General features: G+C 38.0%; 1 protein-coding gene across 4 annotated transcripts in view; it reads right to left on the bottom strand.

The window, feature by feature from the left end:
* Positions 1–19,179, bottom strand: part of LOC132311044 (increased DNA methylation 1-like) — a 37,595-nt gene that overhangs the window by 9,612 nt on the left and 8,804 nt on the right. Inside the window, exon 7 of one of the 4 annotated variants that reach the window (XM_059808736.1) lies at positions 10,162–10,479. The exons of 2 other annotated variants lie outside the window; for them this stretch is intronic. In XM_059808736.1, coding sequence (XP_059664719.1) covers positions 10,297–10,479 — 183 coding nt within the window. In that variant the 3' untranslated portion in view covers positions 10,162–10,296. Of the gene's footprint in view, positions 1–10,161; positions 10,480–19,179 lie in introns of those variants that run through there. One more of the 4 variants, XM_059808739.1, reaches the window with a different exon arrangement.

Genomic DNA, 19,179 nt, shown 5'->3' with positions numbered 1-19,179 from the left:
TTCATTAGAGAGGTTTAGTACCCTACTTGGCTTTTCAATGTGGTAGTTGTTCTAAAAAAGAATGGGAATTGGAGAGTTTGCATTGATTTCACCAACTTGAACAAGGCTTGCCCTAAAGACTATTTCCCCTTGCCAAAGATTGATCAAATGGTAGACGTAACCACTGGCTATGAGCGTTTGACCTTTCTGGACGCTTATTCGGGCTACAACCAGATCCCTATGCATCTAGACGAGAAGGAGAAGACGTCTTTTGTGACAGAGCGATGGACCTATTGCTATAGGTTGATGCCCTTCGAGCTGAAGAATGCAAAAGCCACATACCAGAGGCTAGTTAGCAAGATTTTCAAAGGTCAGATGGGCAGAACTGTAGAGGCATACATTGATGACATAGTCGTGAAGAGTAAGAGGAAGGAGGTTCACCTTGCACACCTGCAAGATGTGTTTGAGGTGCTGCGAAGGCATAGCATGAGACTCAACCCATCAAAATGCCCGTTCGGAGTGGGCTCCGGACAGTTCTTGGGTCACATTGTCAACAGCCGAGGGATCGAAGAAAGACTAACTCAGGCTGAAGCCCTGGTAAGGAATGAGGAGTCGAGGACCCTTAAAGAAGTTCAGGCTCTCACAAGAAGAATAACTGCACTTAGCAGATTCATCTCAAGGTTGTCAGACAGTTGCAAACCGTTCTTCAATACAATAAGAGGTCATGGGCGACAAGTCGGGGAGATGAGCAGCGGCAAGCATTGCCCAAGCTGAAGAAGTATATGAAGTGTGACGGCCTTGGTTTTTCAAGCCAGTGTGTCCTGTGATGAACTGTAGTTTGACCCGATAACAGATCCGAAATGCGGAAACGAAAACGGAAAAACAAGACTCTAAGAAGTCAAAGTGACCTTCCATGAGGTCGTGGAACTCAATAAGAACTGATTCAGAAGTAAAAGATCAAAAATATGACAAATAAGCCCTCAGGGGCAAAATAGTCATTTCTAAAAACTATGGACTCGGGTGCCACCGATCACACCGCTAAAAGGACAATAAAAAACTAATCAAGATGGACTCAAGAATTGCATGATTCGGAGTCCGAACGAAGGAGAAATGGCATGAGGAAGAAAAACGAGCACTTAAGGCTAAAAGGGTAAACTGATAATTATCTAGGAAGATCCGGGTGTAACCGAGCACACCGTTGGAAAGACAGCGAAAAATTAATCAAGTTTAAAAAAAAGTTCACTCGATTTGGAGTCCGGACGAGGGAGAAACGAGTGTTTGAAGTTTTGACGTCGCAGCGGCCCGACGAAGGCCATGACATGCCCCATGTGCGCCCGGCGCCCATGCCGGCGCGTGCGCCAGCACCCAATGGCATGCCCATACTGACAGCAAGGGTCCAAAGTAGGTTTTCCAGGACTGAGGCTTGAAACGGAGGTTAAGACGAGTTTTTCTATAAAAACACGAAGAAGAAACCCCCCCTAAAATCGAGTTTTCTATGTGATTCGCAAGAGAGTTCAAAAAACACTCACTGTAAAATACCCAAAATGCCCCTAGATCAGAATTGGTCAAGAGAAGCAAAAATCTGCTAAAATGCAAACTGGAAGCTGAAACTTCACGAGAGATTTCCGGTACCAAGGCGACATTTTCTGGAAAAACATGAAGAAGAAACCCCCCTCTAAAATCACATTTTCTATTCAACCATGTCGAAATAAGAAATTAAAACTGATGTGAAAGGTCTAGAATGCCCCTAGATCAGATTATACAACAAAATTTCAAAATGAGTCCATAGGAGGCTCATTTCACCAAAGAAGAAGGTTTGCCCGGAAACGACCATGCACGCAAACGTAACTTACCTATTTGGACGCGCTACAATGGTCCACGGCTTAAAAATACCACCGCTACAAAATCCGACCCCCCAACGGGCAAAAAGGCAAAAATGAACAAGAAAAGGGAAATTTGAAAACCAAAATTATCAAATGATTTCAATTTACCATTTGGCCCTTGGCCACACTTCAAACATGATTTATAAGACCCTATGAAAGAATAAAAATAGAATTCCCACACCCGATGCAACCATGGTTAGCAGTCTTCATAAACATATAGCCAACAGCTATGTTTGGTTGCATCGAATTGACTAGCCAAGACATAACCATAGCATTATCTGCAAACCACTGTGAATATGCCTTCTCTAACTCAGCTGACTCTTTCTCAGAACCAGTAATATAGCCAATCTTGCCTTTGCCACCAATGAACATCTTGGCAAACTGTACCCAAATCAAATAGTTGGAACCATCCAACCTCACTATTGTGATTTGAAGTCCTGGATTTTCTGATGAGTTGGTAGGAAAAATGGCACCACCACCAACAGAACTTGAGCCAAGAGAATTAACAATTGAGGACCCTGAATCTGCCATAAGCTGTCGCACGATAATAAAAAAAACTCCAAAAACACCACAAATTCTGTTAATAAATCAAAGGGTCTCCTCAGACCATAAACAATAATACTATCTCCTCAGACCATTCCTGAAAAATCCAAATACATACCTTTTTTAAGGAGAGCTGCCCGCTTACATATAGCCAGACAGCCTCCTTCTTAATATCCTGAACCTCTTTGTAGACTAATTCTTTTTTTTTTTTTTTTTTACCCAAGCCCTTCTAGGTGTTGGAAACCAACTATCCCAATTTACCCAATCCTAGAAGAGTGAAAAAGAAATTATAAAACTTAAAAATACCTATTTTTTATCACAAAACAACATAGAAAAACATGTGTAGGCAACGTCACATGATGTCACAAACAGCCTAAGGTAGCTGTCGCACAAGTAGCAAGGCTGCTAAAAGATGTGGAAAGTTGTTGGCTCTGATACCAAGTAGAAATATATATATAAAAAGAAGAGAAATGAAAGAATTGCGTAAAGGCTTGAATGACATGAATTACTCATTCACAGCTCTAATATATATAGATAAAATGAGCACATGCTCATATTACAAGAAAGGAAACTAAATCAAATCAAAATCAAATCACAACTTATTCTAAAGCATATTCTATGGCGTCCCTTCGGGGACATCCGATAAAAAAGCATATTCTATGGCATATTTTATAGCATAGTCAAATCTCTGCTATTATGATAAGTCATACCATAAATTGTGGTATCATATATGCTAACATATGCATAGTCAAATCTCTGCTATTATGGTAAGTCATACCATAAATCGTGGTATCATATATGCTAACACTAATCCACCTTCTTCCTTATTTCGGCAGATGGCATGCCAAGCCACTTTTGCTCCAGAAGATTTCATTTCCACTCCCGACCATAGAAAGGATCTAAAGAGATAATTTAGCACATCCATGACTCCTTTTGGAAGAATAAATATGCTAAACTAGCAGACTTGGGTGGAGACAAGGATGGCCTTGACCAGTTAGAGCCTACCTGCATAGGAGAGGGACCTAGAAGTCCAGTGGGTGATTTTATGAGTAATTCTTTCGATGAAGGCTCTGCAGTCAGAAGACTTAAGACGTGTGGAAATCAAAGGCACCCCTAAGTGCCTAATGGGAAGAACACCTATCCCAATTCCCAATAAACTTGTGATTGCATCTTCAGTTGAGGGATCAACACCAGAGAGGAAGACTATGTTCTTGCCTAAGTTAATAGCTAAGCCAGACATTGAGCAGAAATAGTCAATTACAGATTTAAGGATGTAGACTGATGTTATATCTCCATGGCAAAAAAGAAATAAATTATCAACAAATGAGAGGTGGGTGATGCCAAGATCCTTACACCTCCAGTGGTATTTGAAGCTTGAACATCTTGACACAAAATTCTGAACAATTAAGGTAAAAGCATCCATTATAATGACAAATAAGAAAGGGGAGATAGGATCTCCTTGCCTTAGACCTCTCTTACCCTTGAAGAAACCATTGAACTCTCCATTGATAGCCACTGTGAAAGATGGAGAAGATATGCAGGCCTGAATGAGATTAATAAAGTTTTGAGGGAACTTGAGGAGGGTTAAACAGTTGATGGTAAATTCCCATGCGACTGAGTCAAAAGCCTTCATAAGATCAATTTTTATGGCACATCTTGGAGGAGGAATGTCCCTGTGATAGCCTCTGAGCAGCTCATGTGTTATCGGCACTGAATCAATAATTTTTCTTCCTTGAACAAAGGCAGTTTGGGTGTGATCAATGATATGAAGTAAAGCAAGCTGACGCTTATTGGCAAGGAGCTTGGCAATACATTTATAGATGGTATTACAGCAGGAAATGGGTCTGAAATCATGAAGAGAAGATGGGTTTTGGCATTTGGGCACAAGGGAGATGTAAGTACAGTTTACCTCTTTAAGAAGTTTTCTATTCCTAAAAAACTCGGAGATAGCCTTAATAGTTGTTCTTCCCACAATACTCCAGGCTTGGTAGAAAAACATTGCATTGTAGCCATCTGGGCTGGAGCTTTGCCTCTATTAAGAGATAACATGCAATTTTGGATATTAAGAGAGGATGGTATAGAGTCCATTATACTATGGAGGTAAGAGAGAACTGATTTGGTGATGAATGGAGAGAGATCAGATAATAAATGAGTGGTGGGGGAGAGGTTCCTAACAGGTTTTCGAAGTGAGACAGAATTTCATGTTTAATTGCATCAGCATCTTCAATTAGAGACCCATCAGAAGTAGTGAGGCTGAGAATCTTCTTCCTGTTAACTCTTGAAACAAGGGATTTATAAAAATATGAGGAATTGCAATCCCCAAGCTTAAGCCAAACCATTCTGGACTTCTATCTGAGCATGCATTCTTAAACATTAGCAAGCCTCATATACTCCTTTGTGAGAGATAAACCAAGTAATTTGAGATTAATGTCACTAGGAGAGTGATCAAGTTCCTGCTGGCAAATTTCAAGCTCCCATTTAACAGCTTGCATCTTAGAGGCCACATCAAAAAATTCTTTCTTGAAATTATATCTGAGGATATGCTTTAGGGATTTGAGCTTCTAGACTACTTGGAACATAGCAGTGCCAGGAATAAAGCTACTCCAAGCATTGTGAGCAGAAGTAAGGAAGGGAGGGTGAGAGCTCCATGCATTGAAAAACCTAAAGGGTAAGTGCTTTTTGGGAGAGTTAATATTGATTGTGACTAGGATAAGGCTATGATCAGAGATCCCTGGAGGAAGGAATTTACACTCTGAGCATGGAAAGGATGAATTCCATTGACAGTTGATTAGGGCTCTTTCTAGCTTCTTGGCAATACAAGCATTTCCCAAGCTATGATTATTCCATGTATACAAAATCCCACTGAATCTCAGATCTTCAAGTTCAGCCTGTTGTAAGCAATCATTGAAATCATCAATAGTAGGACACCATCTCACTGAACCTCCATACCTTTCCTCAGAGTTGGATATAATATTGAAGTCTCCCAAAATCATCCAAGGAGAGTTGATATTGTGGTTGGATTGAAGGATAATATCATCCCAAAGAGTTTGCCTCTCCACAGCACAATTAGAACCATAGATAAATGAGGTGAAAAATGTGGTATTAAGGCCAATGAGGGAAATAGAGCAGTGTATGGACTGCTTAGTCATGCTTATGACTGGGAGATAAATAACATTTGGGTTCCACATGATCCATATTCTACCAAGCTGAGAGAAGTTGTAGTTATAAACAATAGACCAATGTGCAGCAATTTTGTTATGAATTGTAGCAACATTTATAAGCTACAAGTTATAACAAAATTGAGGAAACAAGAGGAGAGACATACTCAGCCAGTCCTTGGTCCACAATTCTATTCTCCGCAACTTGATATGCTTGAAATACTTCAGAAACAGCACTATTCCCATCCAAATCAATATTACAACTTCCATTGATATCATCACAAATTTTTTGCTGGGTTCCTCCATAAATAAATATAAGAGTATGAAAGAGAGTTTATAAAATGGTTACAGCCTTTCTACAATTTGAATGGAAGAGACATGAAACATACCTCTTCGCGCACTTCGTTTTGTGTAATGGGGCTTAATTATGAGTTTTTGACACATGACGGTACCCTGGAAATCGAGGAAAGTATAATCCAGAAAGTTTAATCTCTCGGATTTTATTATTTTTGAAAAACCAAATGTAGTCCAAGTGTGTAGCAGACTATGAACAGTGGGCAAAACTAGCCTCTCCACTCCTAATTCCCTGAGCTTCTGGAAAACAAAAGTGGAAAACTAATGGACAAGGTACATGTTATATTTGTAATTTGTGTATGTACAACAAATTCATGGAATTCCACATCCTTATTTGATTTAACCACTTGTGTATTGTTTATAACTTTCCCTTATTCTCTTCCTTGTTAGATTAGGGTATTGGTTTATTGATAAAAAAAATTATAGAGAAATCATTAACTTTTCAATCTATCATAGAATGACTAATCTCTCCACTTAAATTTCACTTCATAAAGCTTAGTACTGCAACAAATGCAGAGCTTAAGAAGCAGGCATCCAAAATTACACAATGCCTCATGTGTGGCTAAATTACAGAGGATATCTAAACTATTAATTCAGAGCTTAATAGTTTTATACTAAAGGTTCCTATCTGATGTACTGGTGATGTGAATCCTCCAGTTTATAACATTTCCAAGAATATTACTAATACTACTTCAGTTGCCAGCATAGGACTGTGACAATTAATATAATGAAACTCCATTACATATGGAAACCACATCAACTAGATTGGAGATCTATATCTTGGGATTTCATAACTTCAAGAAAATAACATAAAAAAATAAAATAAAATAAAAAATTAAAATGATAAGAATAATCATGAAAGGACTTCTATATCATAAAATTCCTCTACCACAGAACATTAGGAAATATATAACTTGATAAAAAATAAGGTTACAAACTAGTCACTCCAAGGAAAAGTACGACTACAAGTCTACAAGAATTCATTATTACAAAAAAAGATTAGCAAGTCGAGTGATTAAAATATAGAAATTACAGGCAATAGCCCAGAGAGAGAGAGGAAAAAAAAAAAAAAAAAAAAAAAAACCCGCCCAACTTCAGAAAACCAAAATTTCAAAAAGGTGAAAGGGCTCCTTCTACCATCACAAGTATCAAAAGTTCTACATCCTTTTGGACAATTTACTGCTCTGATAGTTAACATAATGTGATTAGATTAATTAACAAATGGCTGAAAAAGATTCTTTACTTTCATATTTCTCAAGGATATTTATACAGAATACACAGACCTATTTAAGGTAAGTCAACTATACAATTAAATTGACAGCTAATACATTAATTTCTAGATAAATAAGGAAAAAAGCCTAGATATGTAGATATTTATAGAGCTGTACACACTAACTCTCCCCCTCATAGATATGTTGGTGCATAGATATCGTGCATGCCCAACTTGGATAGTGATGTATGAAACGGACCACTAGTAACACCATGAGTCATCATATCAGCCAGCTGGTCCAAACTCTTAATGTAAGGAACCTCTATCACACCAAAATCTAGGTTATCCTTGATGTAGTTTCGGTCAAGTTCAATATGCTTAGTTCGATCGTGTTGCACTGGATTATTAGCAATATCAATAGCTGTCGTATTATCACAAAAAATCAACAGAGGTTTCTTTGGACCAAACCCAAGCTCACTTAAGAGAATCTTCATCCAAGTAAGCTCCGTAATTGCATGATGCAGAGCACGATATTCAGCTTCTGCACTAGACAACAATACCACATTCTGTTTCTTACTCCTCCAGGTCACCAAATTGCCTCCAACGAATGACACATACCCTGAAGTAGACTTCCTATCCAACTTGGCTCCAGCAAAATGAGAATCTGTATAACCCACAATGTCTAGGTGTCCATGCCTAGAGAACATAATACCTTTACCTAGAGAGGACTTCAGATAAGCCAAGATATGATTCACTGCATTCATGTGTCGGTCACTCGAATTGTGCATGAATTGACTCACAACACTAACTACATATGACAAGCCAGGCCTAGTGTGAGTCAGATAGATCAACTTCCCCACTAGTCGCTGATGCCTCTCCTAGTTTTTTGGAATCTGATCAGGATAGACAACTAAGCCATGATTTACTTCAATAGGAGTGTCTACAGAAACACACACAGAGTTACTAGTTTCAGCCAAGAGATCTAAAGTATACTTTCGTTAAGAGAGAAAAAGTCTCTGTTCGGACCGAGACACTTCAATTCCCAGAAAGTATTTCAGAACCCCCAAGTCCTTCATTTCAAATTCCTTGGCCAAATAGCTCCGAAGCTTCTCTATCTCATTGGTGTTGCTACTTGTAACAATCATGTCATCCACATAAACGATAAGCAAAGTAATATCATCACCATCCCTCTTATAGAAGAGAGTGTGATCTGCCAAAGCTTGCTTAAAATCATACTTCTTCATTGAGTAGCTCAACCTGCCAAACCATACTCTTGGTGATTGTTTCAACCCATATAAAGCCTTCTTTAGCTTGCATACCTTACCTCCTTCAGGTGTAAACCCTGGGGGAGGATCCATATACACCTCCTCTATCAAATCACCATGAAGGAAGGCATTCTTCAGATCAAACTGTTGTAATGGAAGTCCAAATTAACTGCAAGAGAGAGTATAACTCGAACAGTATTCATCTTGGCCACAGGAGCAAAGGTCTCTTGATAATCAATCCCATAAGTCTGAGTGTATCCCTTGGCAACTAGTCTAGCCTTGTACATCTCAACTGTCCCATCTGACTTATACTTCATTGTAAACACCCAATTACATCCCACTGTCTTCTTTTCCTGAGGTAACTCGACCAACTCCCAAGTAGAGTTCTTCTGGAGAGCCTTCATTTCCACTACCATAGCAGCCTTCCATTTAGGATCTTCAAGGGCATCCTGAAAATGACTAGGAATAGACACAAAAGACAACTGAAGGGCAAAAGCTAGGTAAGTCTTAGACAGACGGTGATAGGAAATGAAATCAGAGATAGGATAGACAACATTAGAAGAAGATTTGGAGAAACCCAACTTATCAGGTTCTTTACGATCACGAAAAGAATACCTCCTACGTTGATCACCAACTTGTGGATTCAAGGCAACAGTCTCTACAGAAGTTACAGGGTTAGAATTAATATCTGAAGTTGAAGTTAAAGGAGAAGAAACATGTACCTTAGAGTTAATCCTAGAAGGTTCATCCGATGGCATGGTAGTAGTATCATCAAGAGGGGTACTAGAGTTAAAAGAAGGGGCATAACAATGGCATCCTTGTTCCTTCTCACATATACTTTTTTGAACAAGTGGGCTGGTGTTTCACCTATTCTTTCCTCGAACTCAGTCTCCACGTGATCAAGAGTATCTAAAGGTTCTCCTTTTTTCATAACAGCTGAATCCTCCCCCTTCCTTGAAATCCACAACCTCTTTCTTCCAGCCATAACCATTCCTCTTCCTTACTACTAATCTCCCCCTGAAGAGGAATCAGAGATACATCCCCAAAAAAATAACTCTCTTTCACAAAACTAAACATCCATGGACACATAGTATTTATTTGTAGGAGGATGAAAACATTTATAGCCCTTTTATGTACTAGAGTAACCAAGAAAGACACACTTAAGAGCACGAGGGTCAAGCTTATCCCTATGAAGAGAATGTACATGAATATAACACACACAACCAAAAACCTTAGGACAAAGATTCAGTGCAGAAGGAATAGAGTGAAATTGGGATAGCATTCTCAATGGTGTTTGATATTTAATTATACGAGCAGGCATTCGGTTGATAAGAAAAATAGCAGTCATGACAACCTCGGCCAGAAACGCTTAGGAACATTCATAGTAAAGCATAAGGCAGAAGCCACCTATAAGAGATGACGATTCTTACGCTCTACTATGCCGTTCTGTTGTAGCGTGTAGGCACACGTTGTTTGGTGGAGGATGCCATATTGTTTGAAGAAATCAATAAGAGATAGATTCACAAACTCACGACCGTTGTCAAAATGGAAAACCTGAACCTGAGTATGAATTTGTGTGACAATCATTTCGTAAAACTGAGGAATAACATGTATAACATCACTCCTAAATTTCAGCAAATAAACCCAACTCACTCTAGTACAGTCATCAATAAAAGATATAAAGTATTTATCACTTATCAAAAAAAAAAAAAGATATAAAGTATTTATCGCCCGAAGCAAGAGTAGAAAAGGGACCCACACATCTGTGTAAACACATGAAAAAGGAATAGGATTTTTATTGAAACTCACTTTAAAAGGAACACGATGGTGTTTAGCATAAATGCATTGTTCACACCCTAAACTAGAAGCAGAAATATTGCAAAACAACTTAGGAAATAAGCGTTCTAATAAGAGAACGATGGATATCCCAAACGAAAATGCCATAAAAATATCTTCTCTCTGTCAGACTCTCTCTCTACTTGAAAACCACGGCTAGATTCAGATTTCAACTCCCTTACCCCCTTCTCCAAGTAGTAAAGACCTCCTCTCTCCTTACCAATGCCAATCGTCATCTTCGTTAGATTATCCTGAAACACACAATGAGTAGAATGAAAGGTTACAGAACAATTAAGATTTTTGGTAATTTTGCTAATGGAAAGAAGGCTATTAAAGAGATTAGGTGCAAGTAAAACTGAAGACATGGAGAATGTGGGAGAAAATGAGACATTCCCAGCCCTTGTAATTGGTATAGGAGTCCCATTAGCAACCTAAACAGACTTAACAGGTGAAGGTATTTGTGACGACCCTAGATTTTTCAACCCAGTGTGTCCTGTGATGAACCAAAAGAATGACCCGATAACGGATCTGAACGGAAACGAAGGAAACTAAGTGACCACTAGAGATGTACGTCATCCCTAAGGCATCAAAATGACTCCCCATGGCATGATCAAATTGCATTATATGCTATTGTGTGATGATGTGAACATACATGCAAGTGTAAAATGGTATTTTAAACATGTTACAATGGCCCAAGGCCTTATTACAATTCATTTACAACATTTGACATGTTAAACCTCTAAGTTAGAAAAATTACATTTCATAGACAAATCATGAACATGCTAACAGTTGCATGTGAATAAGAATGCTTCTAAAGAAGCTCAACTCAGCAAATCACCTAAGCAATTGCAATTTCCAATCTTGTATCCTGTACCTGAAATATGCCCCAGTATCGTAGGGGTGAGTAACATAAAGCTACTCGTAGGAAATGAGCATGCATCGACCGACGTTTTATAATTTCATCACCTTAAGTTGAAACATGTTAAAGGGGCTCATGCCACCTAACGTCTATATCAAGATGAGACCCCGGGAGCATCCTAAGCTACCCTAGATCATTTCTAGCATAATCACATCATTCATGTAATTCCAACAACATAGTAGCATGCTTACACAAAGCAACAACATGTAGAGTCCCAAGGTTATCAACTTGAAATCTAAAATACTAAAACAACAAAAGTGGGTCATGCCACCTACCGTCTATGTTCTAAATGAATTTGTACGATCATTCCTAAGTCACATTTGAACAATAAATCACAAATCACAACATCTATGCAATTTAACCAACATAGAAACACGCTATACAAGCAACTAGATATAGATTCTCAAAGTTACTAACTTGAAATCTATGATTACGAAAACAACTAAATATAACATTTTAGAACAATTAGAATTTCTAATACCACACGTCAAGACAGATTCTCAAGGTAATCAACTTGAAATCTAAAAGTGTAAAAACAACTAAATATAACAATTTAGTATAGATGTACTTAACAACATCAAATCGCCAATAGCCAAAACCACAAGTCACAATTAAACATGATTGTCAACCTGGAATTGAATGCGAAAACAAATAGTGGAAGACTTGGACATCAAAACTCGGATTTCCGCCGAGACAAGGCAAATTTGGAGCTACTAACCCCCAGGCAGCCTACCCAACGCGCGAACTTTTGACTTAGAGGACTCACATCCCCGTACTAAAGCCAAACTCTAGCCATCTGACAAAACAATGTCCCAAGACTCCAAAATAATCCAAGTAAGTTCACAACTTATACATAATTATATAATGCACGAAATCATATTCCATGCACAAGTAGATTATATCCACACAATACATGCCCTAAATCCACAACTACTATAGGATGACAATGTCGAATCTTCAAAGTGCGATTCGCTACACACTATAACAATATAATCCAATATTGAAAACATAAACTCATAAATTCATTATAAGTCAAAAGTCATGCTTTAAACATACTATCAATATCAAATACATGAGTTAATCAATAATACAATAGAAACGGAATTTAATCATTAAACTAATTAAATTCCCTAGGTTTCAAATCTCAATCAAATAGCCTCCAAATTAACATATGCTAGAACATAAGTCATAGTTATCACAAATATCAAGTTAAACACTTAATTAGGCCAATGGAACCCTTAATTAGATTTTAATTAATCATTTTAATTAAAATCTATAGATTTTCATACTTGTCCAAATGCTCTCAATTTAAAGTATGTTAAATAACATGCCAAGACATAATTTAAAAGCATATCACAAGTCAATTTCATGCAGGGTACGACCATGGGATTCAATCTTTCACAAAAGATAAATATTAAATAAAAAGTGCAACTCTTATTCAATTAATCCCAATTTAATATATGTTAACAAACATATTAAAACATGATTTTCTAGCATGCCACAATTCCGTTCTAAGTTATACACATCCTTGTGAATTAAATTTCATACAAAGAAATAATTAATACTAATTTTCTAGAATCGATACAAGGCATGCAATTAAGTTGTATGATCATGCTAAATACTCAATACAACACACAGAAAAGCCTAGAACATCCCCTACCTCAACTGGAATGAAAATCCCAATTACCACAGAAGTGAAATCGCCCCAAATTTTTAGTCCGCAATACAGATATTTCAACTTGTTACCTTCAACTTGGAAAATTCATAAAAAATTTAATTCTAATCCAAATTGAATGAGTCCAAAGCTCAATGAAAGCTTAAACACTGTAATTTGATAATATCAATTTAGTTTAATAAAATATTTTCCCAATTGAAACAGTTTTGACCCACAACTTTGAAACAAATTATGCCCAGAAAACACATTTTCAGCCTGTAGCTTCCAATTTTGAAAATTCATGAAAAATTCATTTGACATCCAAATTGGGCAAACCTAATTTATTTTGGAAGTAAACATATGAGAGTGTAAAACTGAAAATTTAAGCCATAATCCAATGTCAAAAGGTTAGTGAAATAAATCATCTAAAAATATGTTTTCCAGCTGCAATAAAAACATGGACAGCAGATAGTCTCGGATTTTTAAAAGATTTTAGAAATGCTCTAAATCGTGAAAAAATTCTGAGTAGTGTAAAATCCATAGGGAAAGTTTCAGGAAAAATTTTAAGGTAATTGAAGCACCACAGCTCCATATAAAAATTGGTTTCCGGACCGGATAAGAAAATATTTAAATTTCCAGCAACTAGCTTACAACTTCAAAATTTCATAACTAATCCATTTTAAATCCAAATTACATGAAACCAAAACTAATTGGAAGCTAATTGATTATATTTTCATGTTATATATTTAATTTGACAAGATTTATTTCAAGTTAAAACAGTTTAAGGGTAGAATACAAGTCCTTCTCTTCTATGCATGTAAAACACTCAATAATGACATAAAAATTCTTCAAAATAATAGATCAATACCGTACTAGAGAATTGAATCCCTATATACCAAAGCAAAACTAGGAGTTAGGATAGATCCTTCAAGGGTTTTAAAGAGGAGGATGAGGGGAATAAAAAGTATTCATGGAGGCTAGGGCCTAAAGTAAGTGGAAGGGCCTCAAAGATCAAGGTCAATGCCTAAAGCTTCAAGCTTCATCCATGGAGGCTAGGGTTTTGTGGTGAGGAAGAAAGAGATGAAATGTGAAAATGTGTGAGTGGAGGAAATAGAAATCCTCCACTCATTATGTGATCCTACACCATGGTCAACACACACATTTATGGTCAATTGTACAAAAACCCTCCTTTAAAACCATATTCCCAAAGTGGCCCAAAGATATTTACAAGACTAAATTGTGAACCTACACTTGTCACCAATCCATGGCTCCTTCCTAGGCTTAATCCCACACCTACACTTGTCAACCATCCAAGCCAACAAGTGCACCAATCCTAAGCCAACAAGTGGGTGAATCCTCACCCTCCAAATGTCATCATCCAATGCATCAAAGTGTTTCCACACAAATGTCAACAAGTGGACCAATGAGAGTGTGACACTTGTCACACTTTTCAAAAATTGCAAAAAGGCCCTTTTTGAAAATAACTTCCAAATTTAATTGCAAAATGGTCCCCAAGATGAAAAATAATTACTTTATTTAATTACACTAAAACCCCACAAGTTAAGAAGAATTACACTAAAGTATGCATTTATGCCCCTTTATGAAGGAAGTAAGCAATCAACATGTTTTTCTAGAAAAGTAAAAATACCACTATCATGGTAATCAAATATCATGAATGCATGCAAAACCGGAATCAAATCCGAGCACAAAAAGTGAGGTTGTGAAAGGAAAAAGGATAAACGAGAAAAAGACAAAATGTGAATAGTGTTTAGAAAAATAAAATTTGGAAATGACACAATCCCCAAAGGAAATTGTCAATCCAAGGAAAAGAGTCTCGAAAATCATTCCAGAGCACTCAAGATGACATCAAGTGATGAAAAACCGAACCTAAAAAGGAAAAGACAACGGAAAAAAAAATATCCGTTAAAATCTAAGAAAAAGAAAAGGAAGAAAAATGACCGGGTTATTACAACATTCCCATCTTAAAGGGATTTCATCCCCGAAATCCAGGCCCCACCAAAACAAAAAGGCGAAACCAGGATAACTACGGAGTACATCTCTAAGTATCCCTCACAACATGCTATGAAAGCAATCACAAAACTGAAGACAACGTATAACCCTATGTTATTCGCACCCACGTGCTCACGACAAGACAACCTCTCGAAGGAAAAGTGACCACATGGCCACACGACAAGTCTGAACTCACACACATAACCCAAGGTTAGACAAAAGAATGGAAAACAACAACCGTGGCCATCCCTCCTGCTGAACCATCAAACTGATCCAAAAACAACCACCAAAAGAACTCCAAGATAACCACATATCGAATCAAGGTACCAAACAAAGACAACGTGGCAGTATGAATAGTGACCAGAACCAGCCTACGGCGTACTCAAATGTATGGTAGCAATGACAGTACCTAGTGCCCGCCCACACTTACTCGTCAGTAAGGTAGCATCGACGGCAACTAGCACTCGCCCACAACACACAACTTTGTACGGTTGCATGACAGTATAAGGCACTAATTCATAACCTGCCCCCCACTAGGTTTACCCATGAAACCTCTCGATACCAATGACATCAATGTCATAAATCATCATTACCAAAAGCAATCCAGTAACCCGGCATTCCGCAAGAGTTGAGACATAGTCCAAAGACGTCGACATCCCTACCATTCTCAAAATCTTGACGGCCATGTTACAGGTACCTTCCAGCTTAAGGTCTCAATCCTCAATACAACAAAACCAACACCTCCAATGTCTCAAAATACTCCTATTAACAACATCAATCAAAAATCCAAAACCTGACAAGCAGATCAGCACCTCCAAAAATCAAAACGACCCCTCAACAAGACATTTCATCGAAAGTCCCACGTATCTCCCTGAAACAAGTCAACTACAAGACCAATCACCATGATCAAACATTAGATCCACATCCCTATCACGGATAACTAAATCCTCAAAATACAAGTCCACCAAGTGGTACACACATCAAAATGCCAACAACCAAGGTCACAAAATACATCTCTCGAAACCATGCTTGGCAACACCAAGCTAAATCAAAATTCCTCAATTTCGATCCACAACCAATCACTGGAACTACGATTCCTCAAAACTACGCCTAGCCATAGCTAGGACGAGAAAACTTTACAAACAAGCCATATCTAACAGCGATCCTCCAAAACTCCTCCTCAGAGTCAACCACATCAAGGTCTCCAAAACTAAAACAAGTCTCCAAAAGACATTCTCAAAAAAGCATCGAGCTCACCTCATGAATCAAACAAATCCTCAATGATATGGACACAAGTCCCCGTAAAATGATCTTACACCAATCAACTCACTCTTAGCACCTCAACTCCGTCAACAACCACGGCAGAAACTCCCCAAGGGAAGACATGAGAGAAAGGAAACCACCAGTCCTAAAAAGGACAACACTACGACTCCATCTCTGAAATGAAAGACAACAAGGTCAAAGAGTTCACCCCCTACATAGAAGTAAGTCGACCAAAACCCATCAAATCCTCACCAAGGACTCAAGACAACAACGATGATCCTCATAGACCAACCAACCCCAAAACAGTGCACAACGCAACGGAGGGAAGAGACTCACTCCTTGTGAAGTCCCTAACACAAACCAACACAAAACCATTGTGGAAACTAGCATACAGACTACGTGCGACCAAGGGAAACGAATGGGAAAACCAAACCTAGAAGTCATGCATATGACAAGGAATGCAACTACCAGAAAGAAAATCTACTCACATAGATAAAAATCAAAAGCACATCCTGCATGTCTCCACATAAACACAAAAACATGTCATTAAAACGCAGTAACAACATGGTATCTCGAAGCATATAAAAAAGGCATGCTAATGCCACACGTCAAAAAGGCAAATGTGGATAGACCTCCACCTACTCATGCATTATAATATTATAAATCAAACTACTAACATTGTAGTAAATGAAACTGCAGAAGATAAAAATGATGCAACAATGAACCTTATGGACATCGTGTCCTAGAGTATCTAGGAAAAAGGAAGGACCAATCCTAGTCATAAACTGACTCCAAAAATCAATACGATAACACCCGTCTTAAAACAAACGTGAGCCTTTACCACAATGGTAAGACTCTAACAATCCATCTCTGAATCTAAAGGTGACACTACAAGTGACAATAACAGTGCAATGCTCTCTCTACACGAAACATCAATCAATCGACTTAATCCCAAAAGCGTCATCACGCAAGGGGAACTCCAAAGGAAATGGCAACTATGGCTATACCAGCAACAACCAAATCAATCACCACGACTGATCTCCAACACGACCATCATCATCATCGATCAAAAGGACAACGCCTATCAAAACAAAATCGACATTGATTCCGTCTGAACTGCACATATAGCATGCTAGTACTGTAGTAGGACAGTGCCATGCACCCGCCCACGAAAAACGCAAGTCCCAGAGGAATCATCCTGAACAATCAAGGATCTTAAGAGGTCCATAACCCCATCATGGCCCAAAACCAACAAATCCAGCACTATGGCAACGCCAAATGACTCATCTCACTAGAGCCTAAACAAAAGGTGACCACCACCTACCTCAAAACCAATGCTAGGTCGACAACAACCTAAACTACCATGAGACTGTGACTACAATCACCATCAACCTCAACTCGTGCCTCAATGACCAATCCCGTGTCATGCCAAATATGCAACACAGTTATGCATATACAATTCTAATCTACCATATGTTACATGTCATACTCTTTGCATTAGAATTAAAACAAGCTAAACAGATAGCATACCACACACAGCACGTAAGCACATAAACATATTATCAAACCAAAACATATTATCATGAAGCATATAAACACATAGAGCATGGCAACAAAAGCATGATATGCACCCAAAACCCGTCGTCCAAGGTATTCAAACCAAGGAGCTCTGATACCACCTGTGACGACCCTAGATTTTTCAACCCAGTGTGTCCTATGATGAACCAAAAGAATGACCCGATAACGGATCCGAAATGCGGAAACGAAGGAAACTAAGTGACCACTAGAGATGTACGTTATCCCTAAGGCATCAAAATGACTCCCCATGCCATGATCAAATTGCATTATATGCTATTGTGTGATGATGTGAACATACACGCAAGTGTAAAATGGTATTTTAAACATGCTACAATGGCCCAAGGCCTTATTACAATTTATTTACAACATTTGACATGTTAAACCTCTAAGTTATAAAAATTACATTTCATAGACAAATCATGAACATGCTAACACTTGCATGTGAACAAGAATGCTTCTAAAGAAGCTCAACTCAGCAAATCACCTAAGCAATTGCAATTTCCAATCTTGTATCCTGTACCTGAAATATGCCCCAGTATCGTAGGGGTGAGTAACATAAAGCTACTCGTAGGAAATAAGCATGCATCGACCTACGTTTTACAATTTCATCACCTTAAGGTGAAACATGTTAAAGGGGCTCGTGCCACCTAACGTCTATGTCAAGATGAGACCCCGGGAGCATCCTATGCTACCATAGATCATTTCTAGCATAATCACATCATTCATGTAATTCCAATAACATAGTAGCATGCTTACACAAAGCAACAAAATGTAGATTCCCAAGGTTATCAACTTGAAATCTATAATGCTAGAACAACCAAAGTGGGTCATGCCACCTAACACCTATGTTCCAAACGAATCTGTAGGATCATTCCTAAGTCACATTTGAACAATAAATCACAAATCACAACATCTATGCAATTTAACCAACATAAAAACATGCTATACAAGCAACTAGATATAGATTCTCAAAGTTACTAACTTGAAATCTACAATTATGAAAACTACTAAATATAACAATTTAGTACAATTAGAATTTCTAATACCACAAGTCAAGACATAGATTCTCAAGGTAATCAACTTGAAATCTAAAAGTGTGAAAACAACTAAATATAACAATTTAGTATAGATGTACTTAACAACATCAAATCGCCAATAGCCAAAACCACAAGTCACAATTAAACATGATTGTCAACTTGGAATTGAATGCGAAAACAAATAGTGGAAGACTTGGACATCAAAGATCGGATTTCCGCCGAGACAAGGCAAATTTGGAGCTACTAACCCCCAGGCAGCCTACCCAACGCGCGAACTGTTGACTTAGAGGACTCACGTCCCCGTACTAGAGCCAAACTCTAGCTACCTTACAAAATAATGTCCCAAGACTCCAAAATAATCCAAGTAAGTTCACAACTTATACATAATTTATATAATGCACGAAATCATATTCCATGCACAAGTAGATTGTATCCACACAATACATGCCCTAAATCCACTATTACTATAGGATAACAATGTCGAATCTTC

The sequence above is a fragment of the Cornus florida genome, unplaced genomic scaffold (genome assembly GCF_030987335.1).
Source record: "Cornus florida cultivar Cherokee Brave unplaced genomic scaffold, ASM3098733v1 CherokeeBrave_3.0.0_Hap2_Chr06, whole genome shotgun sequence".
Classification (NCBI taxonomy): Eukaryota; Viridiplantae; Streptophyta; class Magnoliopsida; order Cornales; family Cornaceae; genus Cornus; species Cornus florida.
This window is presented reverse-complemented; position numbering and strand designations above follow the sequence as displayed.